Below are 14,346 nucleotides of genomic sequence, written 5' to 3'. Positions count from 1 at the left end.
GTCCCTTTCAAAGGCAAAGGCTCATACAGACATTGTTCTGGCCTTTCTCAGATCTCACGGATGGAAGGTGAACATAGAAAAAAGTTCTCTGTCTCCGTCAACAAGAGTTCCCTTTCTGGGAACAATAATAGATTCCTTAGAAATGAGGATCTTTCTGACAGATGTCAGAAAGTCAAAACTTCTAAGCGCTTGTCAAGTTCTTCATTCTGTTCCACGTCCTTCCATAGCTCAGTGCATGGAAGTAGTAGGGTTGATGGTTGCAGCAATGGACATAGTTCCTTTTGTGCGAATTCATCTAAAACCATTACAACTGTGCATGCTGAAACAGTGGAATGGGGACTATACAGACTTGTCTCCAGTGATTCCAGTAGATCAGAAGACCAGAGATTCACTCCATTGGTGGATATCCCTGGACCACCTATCCCAGGGAATGAGCTTCCGCAGACCAGAGTGGGTCATTGTCACGACCGACGCCAGTCTAGTGTGCTGGGGTGCGGTCTGGGAATCCCTGAAAGCTCAGGGACTTTGGTCTCGGGAAGGGTCTCTTCTCCCGATAAACATTCTGGAACTAAGAGCGATATTCAATGCTCTCAGGGCTTGGCCTCAGCTTGCAAAGGCCAGATTCATAAGATTCCAATCAGACAACATGACGACTGTTGCTATATCAATCATCAGGGGGGAACAAGGAGTTCCCTGGCGATGAGAGAAGTAACCAAAATAATACAATGGGCGGAGAATCACTCCTGCCATCTATCTGCGATCCACATCCCAGGTGTGGAAAACTGGGAAGCGGATTATCTGAGTCGTCAGACATTCCATCCGGGGGAGTGGGAACTCCACCCGGAGATTTTTGCCCAGTTGACTCAATTATGGGGCATTCCAGACATGGATCTGATGGCGTCTCGTCAGAACTTCAAGGTTCCTTGCTACGGGTCCAGATCCAGGGATCCCAAGGCGACTCTAGTGGATGCACTAGTGTAGCGCCTTGGACCTTCAACCTAGCTTATGTGTTCCCACCGTTTCCTCTCATTCCCAGGCTGGTAGCCAGGATCAAACAGGAGAGGGTCTCGGTGATCTTGATAGCTCCTGCGTGGCCACGCAGGACTTGGTATGCAGACCTGGTGAATATGTCATCGGTTCCACCATGGAAGCTACCTTTGAGACAGGACCTTCTTGTTCAGGGTCCATTCGAACATCCAAATCTGGTCTCCCTCCAGCTGACGGCTTGGAGATTGAACGCTTGATTCTATCAAAGCGTGGGTTTTCAGATTCGGTGATTGATACTCTGGTTCAGGCCAGAAAACCGGTAACTAGAAAGATTTACCATAAACTATGGAAAAGATATATCTGCTGGTGTGAATCCAAGGGATTCCCTTGGAATAAGGTAAAAATTCCTAAGATTCTTTCCTTTCTGCAAGAAGGTTTGGATAAAGGATTATCTGTGAGTTCTCTAAAGGGACAGATTTCTGCTTTATCTGTCTTACTACACAAACGACTGGCAGCTATGCCAGATGTTCAAGCATTTGTTCAGGCTCTGGTTAGGATCAAGCCTGTTTACAGATCTTTGACTCCTCCCTGGAGTTTAAATCTAGTTCTTTCAGTTCTTCAAGGGGTTCCGTTTGAACCTCTACATTCCATAGATATTAAGTTTTTATCTTGGAAAGTTTTGTTTTTGGTTGCTATTTCTTCTGCTAGAAGAGTTTCAGAGTTATCTGCTCTGCAGTGTTCTCCACCCTATCTGGTGTTCCATGCAGATAAGGTGGTTTTGCGTACTAAGCCTGGTTTTCTTCCAAAGGTTGTTTCTAACAAAAATATTAACCAGGAGATAGTTGTACCTTCTTTGTGTCCGAATCCAGTTTCAAAGAAAGAACGTTTGTTACACAATTTGGACGTAGTCCGTGCTCTAAAATTCTATTTAGAAGCTACAAAAGATTTCAGACAAACATCTTCTCTGTTTGTCGTCTATTCTGGTAAAAGGAGAGGTCAAAAAAGCGACTTCTACCTCTCTTTCCTTTTGGCTTAAAAGCATCATCCGATTGGCTTACGAGACTGCCGAACGGCAGCCTCCTGAAAGAATCACAGCTCACTCCACTGGGACTGTGGCTTCCACATGGGCCTTCAAGAACGAGGCTTCTGTTGATCAGATATGTAAGGCAGCGACTTGGTCTTCACTGCACACTTTTGCCAAGTTTTACAAATTTGATACTTTTGCTTCTTCGGAGGCTATTTTTGGGAGAAAGGTTTTGCAAGCCTTGGTGCCTTCCGTTTAGGTAACCTGATTTTCTCCCTCCCTTCATCCGTGTCCTAAAGCTTTGGTATTGGTTCCCACAAGTAAGGATGACGCCGTGGACCGGACACACCAATGTTGGAGAAAACAGAATTTATGCTTACCTGATAAATTACTTTCTCCAACGGTGTGTCCGGTCCACGGCCCGCCCTGGTTTTTTAATCAGGTCTGATGAATTATTTTCTCTAACTACAGTCACCACGGTACCATATGGTTTCTCCTATATTTTTCCTCCTGTCCGTCGGTCGAATGACTGGGGTGGGCGGAGCCTAGGAGGGACTATATGGCCAGCTTTGCTGGGACTCTTTGCCATTTCCTGTTGGGGAAGAGATATTCCCACAAGTAAGGATGACGCCGTGGACCGGACACACCGTTGGAGAAAGTAATTCAGGTAAGCATAAATTCTGTTTTTTTGATATACCCATATAGAGTATCACAAGTGAACCCTGTTTGTTTGTTATAATATGCATGGGTGTACTTAACAAAAGTCGATAATTAGGGTGAGACTAATAGAAAGCAAAAATAATAAAATTGCCCCATTAATTCATAGAAATTGGGAAAAACCTCTGTCTTGAAGGGTCTAAGCAATATGCAATAACATTGTGGTACATTTTGACACACATTTGCCTAGCCACACTTTTATTAAAGAGATACTCTTTCTAGAATGAAATGGACATGAAATCCAATATTTTTCATGATTCTCATAGTGCATTCAATTTCTAATTTATGTTTTTGTTTTTTAGCAAATTTGTTTCATCCTTTTGGTATCCTTTGTTGAAGAAGCAGCAATGCACTACTGGAAACTAGCTGAACAGATCAAGTGAGCCAATCACAAGAGGAATATATGTGCAGCTGCCAATCAGCAGCTAGCTTCTAGTAATGCATTGCTGCTCCTGAGCATAGATATGCTTTTCAACAAAGGAAACCAAGAGAAAGAGGCAAATTTAAATAATCAAATTAAATTGTAAAGTTGTTTAACTCCTTAGTGACCAGACCATTTTTCAATTTTCTTACCGTTAAGGACCAGGGCTGTTTTTACATTTTGTGTTTAGCTGTAATTTTCCTCTTACTCATTTACTATATCCACACATATTATATACAGTTTTTCTCGCCATTTAATGGACTTTCTAAAGATACCATTATTTTCATCATCTCATGTAATTTACTATAAAAAATTATAAAATATGATGAAAGAATTTAAAAAAAAAAACACTTTTTCTAACTTTGACCCCCAAAATCTCTTACACATCTACAACCACCAAAAAACATCCATGCTAAATAGTTTCTAAATTTTGTCCTGAGTTTAGAAATACCCAACGTTTACATGTTATTCGCTTTTTTTTTGCAAGTTATAGGTCAATAAGTACAAATAGCACTTTGCTATTTCCAAACCATTTTTTTTTCTCCAAAATTAGCGATAGTTACATTGTAACACTGATATCTGTCAGGAATCCCTGAATATCCTTTGACATGTATATATATATTTTTTTTAGTAGACAACCCAGTATTGATCTAGGCCCATTTTGGTATATTTCATGCCACCATTTCACCGCCAAATGCGATCAAATAAAAAAATGTGTTAACTTTTTCATAAAGTTTAGGTTTTCACTGAAATTATTTACAAACAGCTTGTGCAATTATGGCACAAATGGTTGTAAATGCTTCTCTGGAATCCCATTTGTTCAGAAATTGCAGACATATTTGGCTTTGGCATTGTTTTTTGGTAAATAAAAGGCCGCTAAATGCTGCTGCGCACCACACTTGTATTATTCATAGCAGTGAAAGGGTTAATTAGGTAGATTGTAGGGTTAATGTTAGCTTTAGTGTAGAGATCAGCCTCCCACCTGACATATCCCACCCCCTGACCCCCCTCAAACAGCTCTCTTCCGCGCCCCACCTCACAATTGTCACCGCCATCTTAAGTACTAAAATAAAAGGCTTTTTATATATATATATATATATATATATATATATATACTGCAGAGTTGGATCCCCCTTAGCCCCCAACCTACCAGATCCCCCCAAACAGCTCTCTAACCCTCCCCCCCTCTACCTATTTGCTGCCATCTTGGGTATTGGCAGTTGTCTGACAGTACCCAGTTTGCTAAAAAAAAATTGGCTCTTTTTATAAAAAAAAAAAAAAAATTCTGTAGTGTAGCTGCCCCCCTCAATACCTTACCTTTCCCAGATCCCTTTCCTAACACTTATAATCCCCTCTCCCTACTTCCCTTTCACTAAAATTTGTATATAGTGTAGCAGTCCCACCTGCTCCCACCCTTCGCGCTCGACCGGACCTCTCTGTAATTAAACCGGAACTGCTCCAGTGATGGGCCACCCACCCGCCTCCCTGCTATCCCTTCCACATCGCTGGCCAATGCATTGGTTGCTTAAAAAAAGGGTATTGCACAATGCCTCAATATCGAGGCATCAATGCAATACCCTGACAGCAGCTGGAAGCGATTGCAATCGCTTCCAGCGCTCATTTTCACTGAGGACGTACCAGGTAACTGACAATTTTTGCAGGTACGTCCTCAGTCGTTAAGGGGTTAAAATTGCATGCTTTATCTGAATCATTTATCTGAACTTTACTGTCTCTTTAAGTTGCCAAAAAATGTAATTTGATGTGATAATAGTAACATGCTCTCAAATTACAAATATGCTTATGTATTGTAGGAAATTTACAACACAAATAGGTATGCTCAGAGCAGTCAGACATTTGCTGTCAAATTCAAATGAATATAAATTCTCAAAACTGACAAAACACATAATTTACAAGGTAAATTGTTTTCATATATCTCCTGAAAGACAAGGCACAACATAAAACAATGCACAATCATAATGCACCTGTTAATCCTATATTATAAAAGGCCAAGTGTGTTTGTCCGAAGCTGTCATGCGCAGTAGAGACAGCACGAGGACAAACACACCTGTCCTTGGATTCCTTACCTGATCTGCCGACTGCCGCGAGAAGAAGGGGGCATGGCCGAGCGTGTGCGGGGGCGTGACTGAGCATGAAGGGGCGTGGCCTAGCATGAAGACTCGTGAAGGGGGCGTGGTCTAGCATGAAGGGGGCAGGGCCGTGAAAGGTCGTGGAGAGAGCTCAAACAGCTCAAAAGAGGGGAGAGAGAGAGATCAAGAGGGGAGAAAGAGACAGGGGAGAAAGAGAGAGAGAGGGGAGAGAAAAAGGGGAGATGTGGAGAGAGAGAGAGAAAGAGGGGAGAGAGAAAGAGAGAGAGGGGGGAGAGAGAGGATAGAGAAACAGAGGGGGGAGAGAGAGGGGGGGGGGAGAGAGAGGGGGGGGGGAGAGAGAGAGATAGAGGGGAGAGGGAGACAGAAGGGGGAGATAGAGAGAGGAGAGGGAGAGAGAGAGGGGAAAGAGAGAGAGGAGAGGGAGAGAGAGAGGGGAAAGAGAGAGAAAAGGGGGGGAGAGAGAGAGAGAGGGGAGAAAGAGAGGGGAGAGAGAGAGGGAGAGAGCGCAAAAGAGGGGGAGAGAGAGAGTGCAAAAGAGAGGGGGAGAGAGAGCGCAAAAGAGAGGGGGGAGAGAGAGAAAGCAAAGAGAGTGGGAGGGAGAGAACGCAAGTGGTGGGACCACTGTACTGCAAAATTAGGACTAGTCTAATATAATCGGTCTGAGACACACACACACACACTTCTCTCTTTCTTGCTCTCTCTTTCTGTCTTTCTCATCCATAGTAGCAAACATTAAATAAAATATGTCTTCACTTTTATTTCATATAATTGTTTATAAAGCAAGTATAAAATATCCTATTTACTATGTGTTTCATAGAAATCATGTATCAGTAATGATAAAAGTGCTGCATCACTTTGATGGCTTCTCTGTAACTAAGCACCGAGCAGAGTTTATTTCAGTTGCTTAAGGTATTCAGATCATGTCCTTTAGATTAGAATATCAAGCTATGCTATGTTTTCACCAGTAGGAGGGGTCTTAACAGCTGCCACTAGTCACATTCTGTCTATAAATATCAGAAAATAATGATGGTAGTCGCAGGCTATGAGTGCTGCTGTCGAAATTGACAGGATTTTAATCACAATTCTTGTTTCAGTCTCTTTGTCATTCGGAATCTACTTTCTCTTCGCCTTTTTTAAGCTGTACAAGAAAAACAAAGGTTTTGTTGGTTAGTATATTATCTATCTTTTTTTAAAATTTGCTTTAATCTGGCTTACTGTAATTTATAACGTGCACTAAGCTTTAAACATTTGTGATAATCAAGAAAAACAGTTTCCTTTAGGCATATTTTATAGATTTAAGAAATGTCAAATAATAATGTCACATGACAATGTAATTAAGAGTTGCTTTCTTTGATGATATTGATGCAGGTTGTCACTTGGATTTGAATGAATGTAAGTGAAATGAAGTGTGATTTTGATCTTAAAATGTTACAAATGTCTTAAATTTAACATATTTTGCTTGTTTAATGTACTTAGAATATATCTGCATTTGAAATAAAAATGCAGTATTCAGAATTTCCTTGGATTTTTAAGTTAAATTTGAAATGCTGATTTACCTTTTCAATACTGCTAAACAGTTCTTGTAAATTTTATTGTACCAATGAATCACTAACTATTAAAGGGATAAGAGAGTGATTCATGGAAGTGTAACTCATTCCCTGACTCCTAACGCTAAAAAATAATCACACTTAAAAAGTAATCACACTTAAGTTTCATATAATTTTGTTAACCCCAGGTATAAATCAATTTGTTTTCCTGGTCATCTAGTTAAAAGTAAATTCCTGTATGGACTGTGACTTGTTGACTCATCACTCGGTAATTAGCTCAATACATCAGAAATGATGCAGATAAGTTTATATTTTTTCTAGAATTATTTTTTATTTTTCTTCAAAAAATGTTTACATTTTCTTACAGTATTTAAAGGGACAGTGTAGTCAAGATTAAAAATCCATCCTTAAATGGACATGAAATCCAATTTTTCTTTTCTTTCATGTTTCAGACAGAGCATACAATTTTAAAAAAGTTTCCAATTTATTCTGTCATCAAATTTACTTTGATCTCATGGTAGTGTTCATGCGTCTGAAACCCTATATGGCAGGAAACACAGCTGCCGTCTAGTGCCCTTTCAAATGTATAACATTGTTAAAAATATTCTTGAAAAAATGCTGCAATATAATGCTCCAGACATGTGGACACCTTTGAGCCTACCTGCCTCACTTTTGATGAAGGTTACCAAGAGAACAAAGTAAATTTTATGATAGAATCATATTAGAAGCTTTTTTTAATCTCCCATGTTCCATCTAAATCATGAAAGAAAAATGCTGGGTTTCATGTCTATTTAATGATTATTTTCTCCTCTTTGTAGTAGCTCTTCTTGATTATAAGCTCCTGTTTTGTTTACAAAACTGCTTACAAAGCTTCTGTCAAAGATCACAACAGTAATAATTTATTTGTATGATGGACAGTACAGGTAAATGTTTCATATAGAGATCCTTCTGCTCCATTTACTCTGACTTTAATCCATATCCGTAAGGTAAGGAATGGCAAATTTTTGCAAGATATGACTGATGTCAGTTTTTGTAAAGAGGATATAGAGCCAGATAATCTAATGCTCCTCTCTGGCGCAGTATTCTAAAGCTCTCCTCTCTGGCGCGATGTTCTAAAGCTCTTATCTCTGGCGCAGTATTCTAAAGCTCTCCTCTCTGGCGCGATGTTCTAAAGCTCTTATCTCTGGCGCAGTATTCTAAAGCTCTCCTCTCTGGCGCGATGTTCTAAAGCTCTTATCTCTGGCGCAGTATTCTAAAGCTCTCCTCTCTGGCGCGATGTTCTAAAGCTCTTATCTCTGGCGCAGTATTCTAAAGCTCTCCTCTCTGGCGCGATGTTCTAAAGCTCTTATCTCTGGTGCAATATTCTAAAGCTCTCCTCTCTGGCGCGATGTTCTAATGCTCTCCTATCTGGCGCGATGTTCTAATGCTCTCTGGCACAGTATTCTAAAGCTCTCCTCTCTGGCGCAATATTCTAAAACTCTCCTCTCTAGAGCGATGTTCTAATGCTCTCCTCTCTGGCGCAATATTCTAAAGCTCTCCTCTCTGGCTCGATGATCTAATGCTCTCCTCTCTGGCGCGATGTTCTAATGCTCTCCTCTCTGGCACAGTATTCTAAAGCTCTCCTCTCTGGAGCAATATTCTAAAACTCTCCTCTCTAGAGCGATGTTCTAATGCTCTCCTCTCTGGCGCAATATTCTAAAGCTCTCCTCTCTGGCTCGATGATCTAATGCTCTCCTCTCTGGCGCGATTTTCTAATGCTCTCCTCTCTGGAGCAATATTCTAAAACTCTCCTCTCTAGAGCGATGTTCTAATGCTCTCCTCTCTGGTGCGATATTCTAAAGCTCTCCTCTCTGGCTCGATGATCTAATGCTCTCCTTTCTGGCGCGATTTTCTAATGCTCTCCTCTCTGGCGCGATGTTCTAATGCTCTCCTCTCTAGTGCGATGTTCTAATGCTCTTCTCTCAAGTGCGATGTTCTAATGCTCTCCTCTTTAGAGCGATGTTCTAATGCTCTCCTCTCTAGTGCGATGTTCTAATGCTCTCCTCTCTAGTGCGATGTTCTAATGCTCTCCTCTCTAGAGCGATGTTCTAATGCTCTCCTCTCTAGTGCGATGTTCTAATGCTCTCCTCTCTAGTGCGATGTTCTAATGCTCTCCTCTCTAGAGCGATGTTCTAATGCTCTCCTCTCTAGTGCGATGTTCTAATGCTCTCCTCTCTAGTGCGATGTTCTAATGCTCTCCTCTCTAGAGCGATGTTCTAATGCTCTCCTCTCTAGTGCGATGTTCTAATGCTCTCCTCTCTAGAGCGATGTTCTAATGCTCTCCTCTTTAGAGCAATGTTCTAATGCTCTCCTCTCTGGCGCAATGTTCTAATGCTCTCCTCTCTGGCGCGATGTTCTAATGCTCTCCTCTTTAGAGCAATGTTCTAATGCTCTCCTCTCTGGCACAATGTTCTAATGCTCTCCTCTCTGGCACAATATTCTTAAGCTCTCCTCTCTGGGGCAATATTCTAAAGCTCTTCTCTCTAGAGCGATGTTTTAATGCTGTCCTCTCTGGCGCAATATTCTAAAGCTCTCCTCTCTAGAGCGATGTTTTAATGCTCTCCTCTCTGGGTCGATGTTCTAAAGCTCTCCTCTCTAGAGCGATGTTCTAATGTTCTCCTTTCTGCCGCAATATTCTAAAGCTCTCCTCTCTAGAGCAATGTTCTCCTTTCTGCCGCAATATTGTAAAGCTCTCCTCTCTAGAGCGATGTTCTAATGCTCTCCTTTCTGGCGCGATGTTCTAATGCTCTCTTCTCTGGTGCGATGTTCTAATACTCTTCTCTCTGACGCGATTATCTAATGCTCTTCTCTCTGGCGCGATGTTCTAATACTCTCCTCTCTGGTGTAATATTCTAAAGCTCTCCTCTCTGGTGTAATATTCTAAAGATCTCCTATCTGGGGCCATTTTCTAATACTCCCTTTTCTGGCACGATGTTCTAATGCTCTCCTCTCTGCCGCAATATTCGTAAGCTCTCCTCTCTGGAGCGATGTTTTAATGCTCTCCTGGCGCAATATTCTAATGCTCTCCTCTCTGGCGCAATATTCTTAAGCTCTCCTCTCTGGCGCGATGTTCTAATGCTCTCCTCTCTGGCGCAATATTCTAAAGCTCTCCTCTCTGGAGCGATGTTTTAAAGCTATCCTCTCTGGTGCAATGTTTTAATGCTCTCCTCTCTGGCGCAATATTCTAATGCTCTCCTCTCTGGCGCAATATTCTAATGCTCTCCTCTCTGGCACGATATTCTAATGCTCTCCTCTCTGGCGCGATATTCTAATGCTCTCCTCTCTGGCGCAATATTCTAAAGCTCTCCTCTCTGGCGCAATATTCTAAAGCTCTCCTCTCTGGCGCGATATTCTAATGCTCTCCACTCTGGCGCAATATTCTAATGCTCTCCTCTCTGGCGCAATATTCTAAAGCTCTCCTCTCTGGCGCACTATTCTAAAGCTCTCCTCTCTGGAGCGATGTTCTAATGCTCTCCTCTCTGGAGCGATGTTCTAATGCTCTCCTCTCTGAAGCGATGATCTAATGCTCTCCTCTCTGGCGCAATGATCTAATGCTCTCCTCTCTGGAGCGATGTTCTAATGCTCTCCTCTCTGAAGCGATGTTCTAATGCTTTCCTCTCTGGCACAATGATCTAATGCTCTCATCTCTGGAGCGATGTTCTAATGCTCTCCTCTCTGGAGCAATGTTCTAATGCTCTATTCTCTGGAGCGATTATCTAATGCTCTTCTCTCTGGCTCAATGATCTAATGCTCTCCTCTTTGGCACAATGATCTAATGCTCTCTGGCGCAATCATCTAATGCTCTCCTCTCTGGCGCAATGATCTAATGCTCTCCTCTCTGGCGTAATGATCTAATGCTCTCTTCTCTGGAGCGATGTTCTAATGCTCTCTTCTCTGGAGTGATTATCTAATGCTCTCCTCTCTGGCGCAATGATCTAATGCTCTCCTCTCTGGCACAATGATCTAATGCTCTCCTCTCTGGCGCAATGATCTAATGCTCTCTTCTCTGGAGCGATGTTCTAATGCTCTCTTCTCTGGAGCGATGCTCTAATGCTCTCTTCTCTGGAGCGATTATCTAATGCTCTCCTCTCTGGCGCAATATTCTAAAGCTCTCCTCTCTGGCGCGATGTTCTATTGCTCTCCTCTCTGGCGCGATTTTCTAATGCTCTTTTCTGTGGAGCAATATTCTAAAGCTCTCCTCTCTAGAGTGATGTTCTAATGCTCTCCTCTCTGACGCGATGTTCTAATGCTCTCCTCTCTAGAGCGATGTTCTAATGCTCTCCTCTCTGGCACAATGATCTAATGCTCTCTGGCGCAATGATCTAATGCTCTCCTCTCTGGCGCAATGATCTAATGCTCTCTTCTCTGGAGCGATGTTCTAATGCTCTGTTCTCTGGAGCGATGCTCTAATGCTCTCTTCTCTGGAGCGATTATCTAATGCTCTCCTCTCTGGCGCAATATTCTAAAGCTCTCCTCTCTGGCGCGATGTTCTAATGCTCTCCTCTCTGGCGCGATTTTCTAATGCTCTCCTCTGTGGAGCAATATTCTAAAGCTCTCCTCTCTAGAGTGATGTTCTAATGCTCTCCTCTCTGACGCGATGTTCTAAAGCTCTCCTCTCTGACGCGATGTTCTAAAGCTCTCCTCTCTAGAGCGATGTTCTAATGCTCTCCTCTCTGGCGCGATGTTCTAATGCTCTTCTCTTTGGCACGATGTTCTAATGCTCTCCTCTCTGGTGCGATGTTCTAATGCTCTCCTCTCTGGCGCGATGTTCTAATGCTCTCCTCTCTGGCACGATGTTCTAATGCTCTCATCTCTGGCGCGATGTTCTAATGCTCTCCTCTCTGGCGCGATGTTCTAATGCTCTCCTCTCTAGAGCGATGTTCTAATGCTCTCCTCTCTGGCACAATGATCTAATGCTCTCTGGCGCAATGATCTAATGCTCTCCTCTCTGGCGCAATGATCTAATGCTCTCTTCTCTGGAGCGATGTTCTAATGCTCTGTTCTCTGGAGCGATGCTCTAATGCTCTCTTCTCTGGAGCGATTATCTAATGCTCTCCTCTCTGGCGCAATATTCTAAAGCTCTCCTCTCTGGCGCGATGTTCTAATGCTCTCCTCTCTGGCGCGATTTTCTAATGCTCTCCTCTGTGGAGCAATATTCTAAAGCTCTCCTCTCTAGAGTGATGTTCTAATGCTCTCCTCTCTGACGCGATGTTCTAAAGCTCTCCTCTCTGACGCGATGTTCTAAAGCTCTCCTCTCTAGAGCGATGTTCTAATGCTCTCCTCTCTGGCGCGATGTTCTAATGCTCTTCTCTTTGGCACGATGTTCTAATGCTCTCCTCTCTGGTGCGATGTTCTAATGCTCTCCTCTCTGGCGCGATTTTCTAATGCTCTCCTCTGTGGAGCAATATTCTAAAGCTCTCCTCTCTAGAGTGATGTTCTAATGCTCTCCTCTCTGACGCGATGTTCTAATGCTCTCCTCTCTGGCGCGATGTTCTAATGCTCTCCTCTCTGGCACGATGTTCTAATGCTCTCATCTCTGGCGCGATGTTCTAATGCTCTCTTCTCTGGAGCGATGTTCTAATGCTCTGTTCTCTGGAGCGATGCTCTAATGCTCTCTTCTCTGGAGCGATTATCTAATGCTCTCCTCTCTGGCGCAATATTCTAAAGCTCTCCTCTCTGGCGCGATGTTCTAATGCTCTCCTCTCTGGCGCGATTTTCTAATGCTCTCCTCTGTGGAGCAATATTCTAAAGCTCTCCTCTCTAGAGTGATGTTCTAATGCTCTCCTCTCTGACGCGATGTTCTAAAGCTCTCCTCTCTGACGCGATGTTCTAAAGCTCTCCTCTCTAGAGCGATGTTCTAATGCTCTCCTCTCTGGCGCGATGTTCTAATGCTCTTCTCTTTGGCACGATGTTCTAATGCTCTCCTCTCTGGTGCGATGTTCTAATGCTCTCCTCTCTGGCGCGATGTTCTAATGCTCTCCTCTCTGGCACGATGTTCTAATGCTCTCATCTCTGGCGCGATGTTCTAATGCTCTCCTCTCTGGCGCGATGTTCTAATGCTCTCCTCTTTAGAGCAATGTTCTAATGCTCTCCTCTTTAGAGCAATGTTCTAATGCTCTCCTCTCTGGCACAATGTTCTAATGCTCTCCTCTCTGGCACAATATTCTTAAGCTCTCCTCTCTGGGGCAATATTCTAAAGCTCTTCTCTCTAGAGCGATGTTTTAATGCTGTCCTCTCTGGCGCAATATTCTAAAGCTCTCCTCTCTGGGTCGATGTTTTAATGCTCTCCTCTCTGGGTCGATGTTCTAAAGCTCTCCTCTCTAGAGCGATGTTCTAATGTTCTCCTTTCTGCCGCAATATTCTAAAGCTCTCCTCTCTAGAGCGATGTTCTAATGTTCTCCTTTCTGCTGCAATGTTCTAAAGCTCTCCTCTCTAGAGCGATGTTCTAATGCTCTCCTTTCTGGCACGATGTTCTAATGCTCTCTTCTCTGGTGCGATGTTCTAATACTCTTCTCTCTGACGCGAATATCTAATGCTCTCCTCTCTGACGCGATGTTCTAATACTCTCCTCTCTGTTGCGATGTTCTAATACTCTCCTCTCTGACGCGATTATCTAATGCTCTCTGGCGTAATATTCTAAAGCTCTCCTATCTGGGGCCATTTTCTAATGCTCCCTTTTCTGACGCAATGTTCTAATGCTCTCCTCTCTGCCGCAATATTCGAAAGCTCTCCTCTCTGGAGCGATGTTTTAATGCTCTCCTGGCGCGATATTCTAATGCTCTCCTTTCTGGCGCAATATTCTTAAGCTCTCCTCTCTGGCGCGATGTTCTAATGCTCTCCTCTCTGGCGCAATATTCTAAAGCTCTCCTCTCTGGAGCGATGTTTTAAAGCTATCCTCTCTGGTGCAATGTTTTAATGCTCTCCTCTCTGGCGCGATATTCTAATGCTCTCCTCTCTGACGCAATATTCTAATGCTCTCCTCTCTGGCGCGATATTCTAATGCTCTCCTCTCTGGCGCAATATTCTAAAGCTCTCCTCTCTGGCGCAATATTCTAAAGCTCTCCTCTCTGGTGCGATATTCTAATGCTCTCCACTCTGGCGCAATATTCTAATGCTCTCATCTCTGGCGCAATATTCTAAAGCTCTCCTCTCTGGCGCACTATTCTAAAGCTCTCCTCTCTGGCGCGATATTCTAAAGCTCTCCTCTCTGGTGCAATATTCTAAAGCTCTCCTCTCTGGTGCAATATTCTAAAGCTCTCCTCTCTGGAGCGATGTTTTAAAGCTCTCCTCTCTGGCGCAATATTCTAATGCTCTCCTCTCTGCAGCGATGTTTTAAAGCTCTCCTCTCTGGAGCAGTTATCTAATGCTCTCCTCTCTGCAGCGATGTTCTAATGCTCTCCTCTCTGAAGCAATGTTCTAATGCTCTCCTCTCTGGAGCAATGTTCTAATGCTCTCTTCTCTGGAGTGATTATCTAATGCTCTTCTCTCTGGCTCAATGATCTA

At 43.1% G+C, this 14,346-nt stretch overlaps 1 protein-coding gene across 2 annotated transcripts in view; it reads left to right on the top strand.

The window, feature by feature from the left end:
• The first annotated feature begins 6,269 nt into the window (after window positions 1-6,269).
• LOC128654357 (ATP-dependent 6-phosphofructokinase, muscle type) overlaps window positions 6,270-14,346 on the top strand; it is a 232,063-nt gene continuing 223,986 nt past the window's right edge. The window contains exon 1 of one of the 2 annotated variants that reach the window (XM_053708238.1): window positions 6,270-6,423. In XM_053708238.1, the coding sequence (XP_053564213.1) occupies window positions 6,300-6,423 (124 nt within the window). In that variant the 5' untranslated portion in view covers window positions 6,270-6,299. The remainder of the gene's footprint in view (window positions 6,424-14,346) is intronic. The other variant, XM_053708239.1, reaches the window with a different exon arrangement.

This window comes from Bombina bombina, chromosome 3 (genome assembly GCF_027579735.1).
Source record: "Bombina bombina isolate aBomBom1 chromosome 3, aBomBom1.pri, whole genome shotgun sequence".
NCBI lineage: Eukaryota > Metazoa > Chordata > Amphibia > Anura > Bombinatoridae > Bombina > Bombina bombina.
Note: the sequence above shows the minus strand (reverse complement) of the source record. Positions and strands in the feature narration are given on the sequence as shown.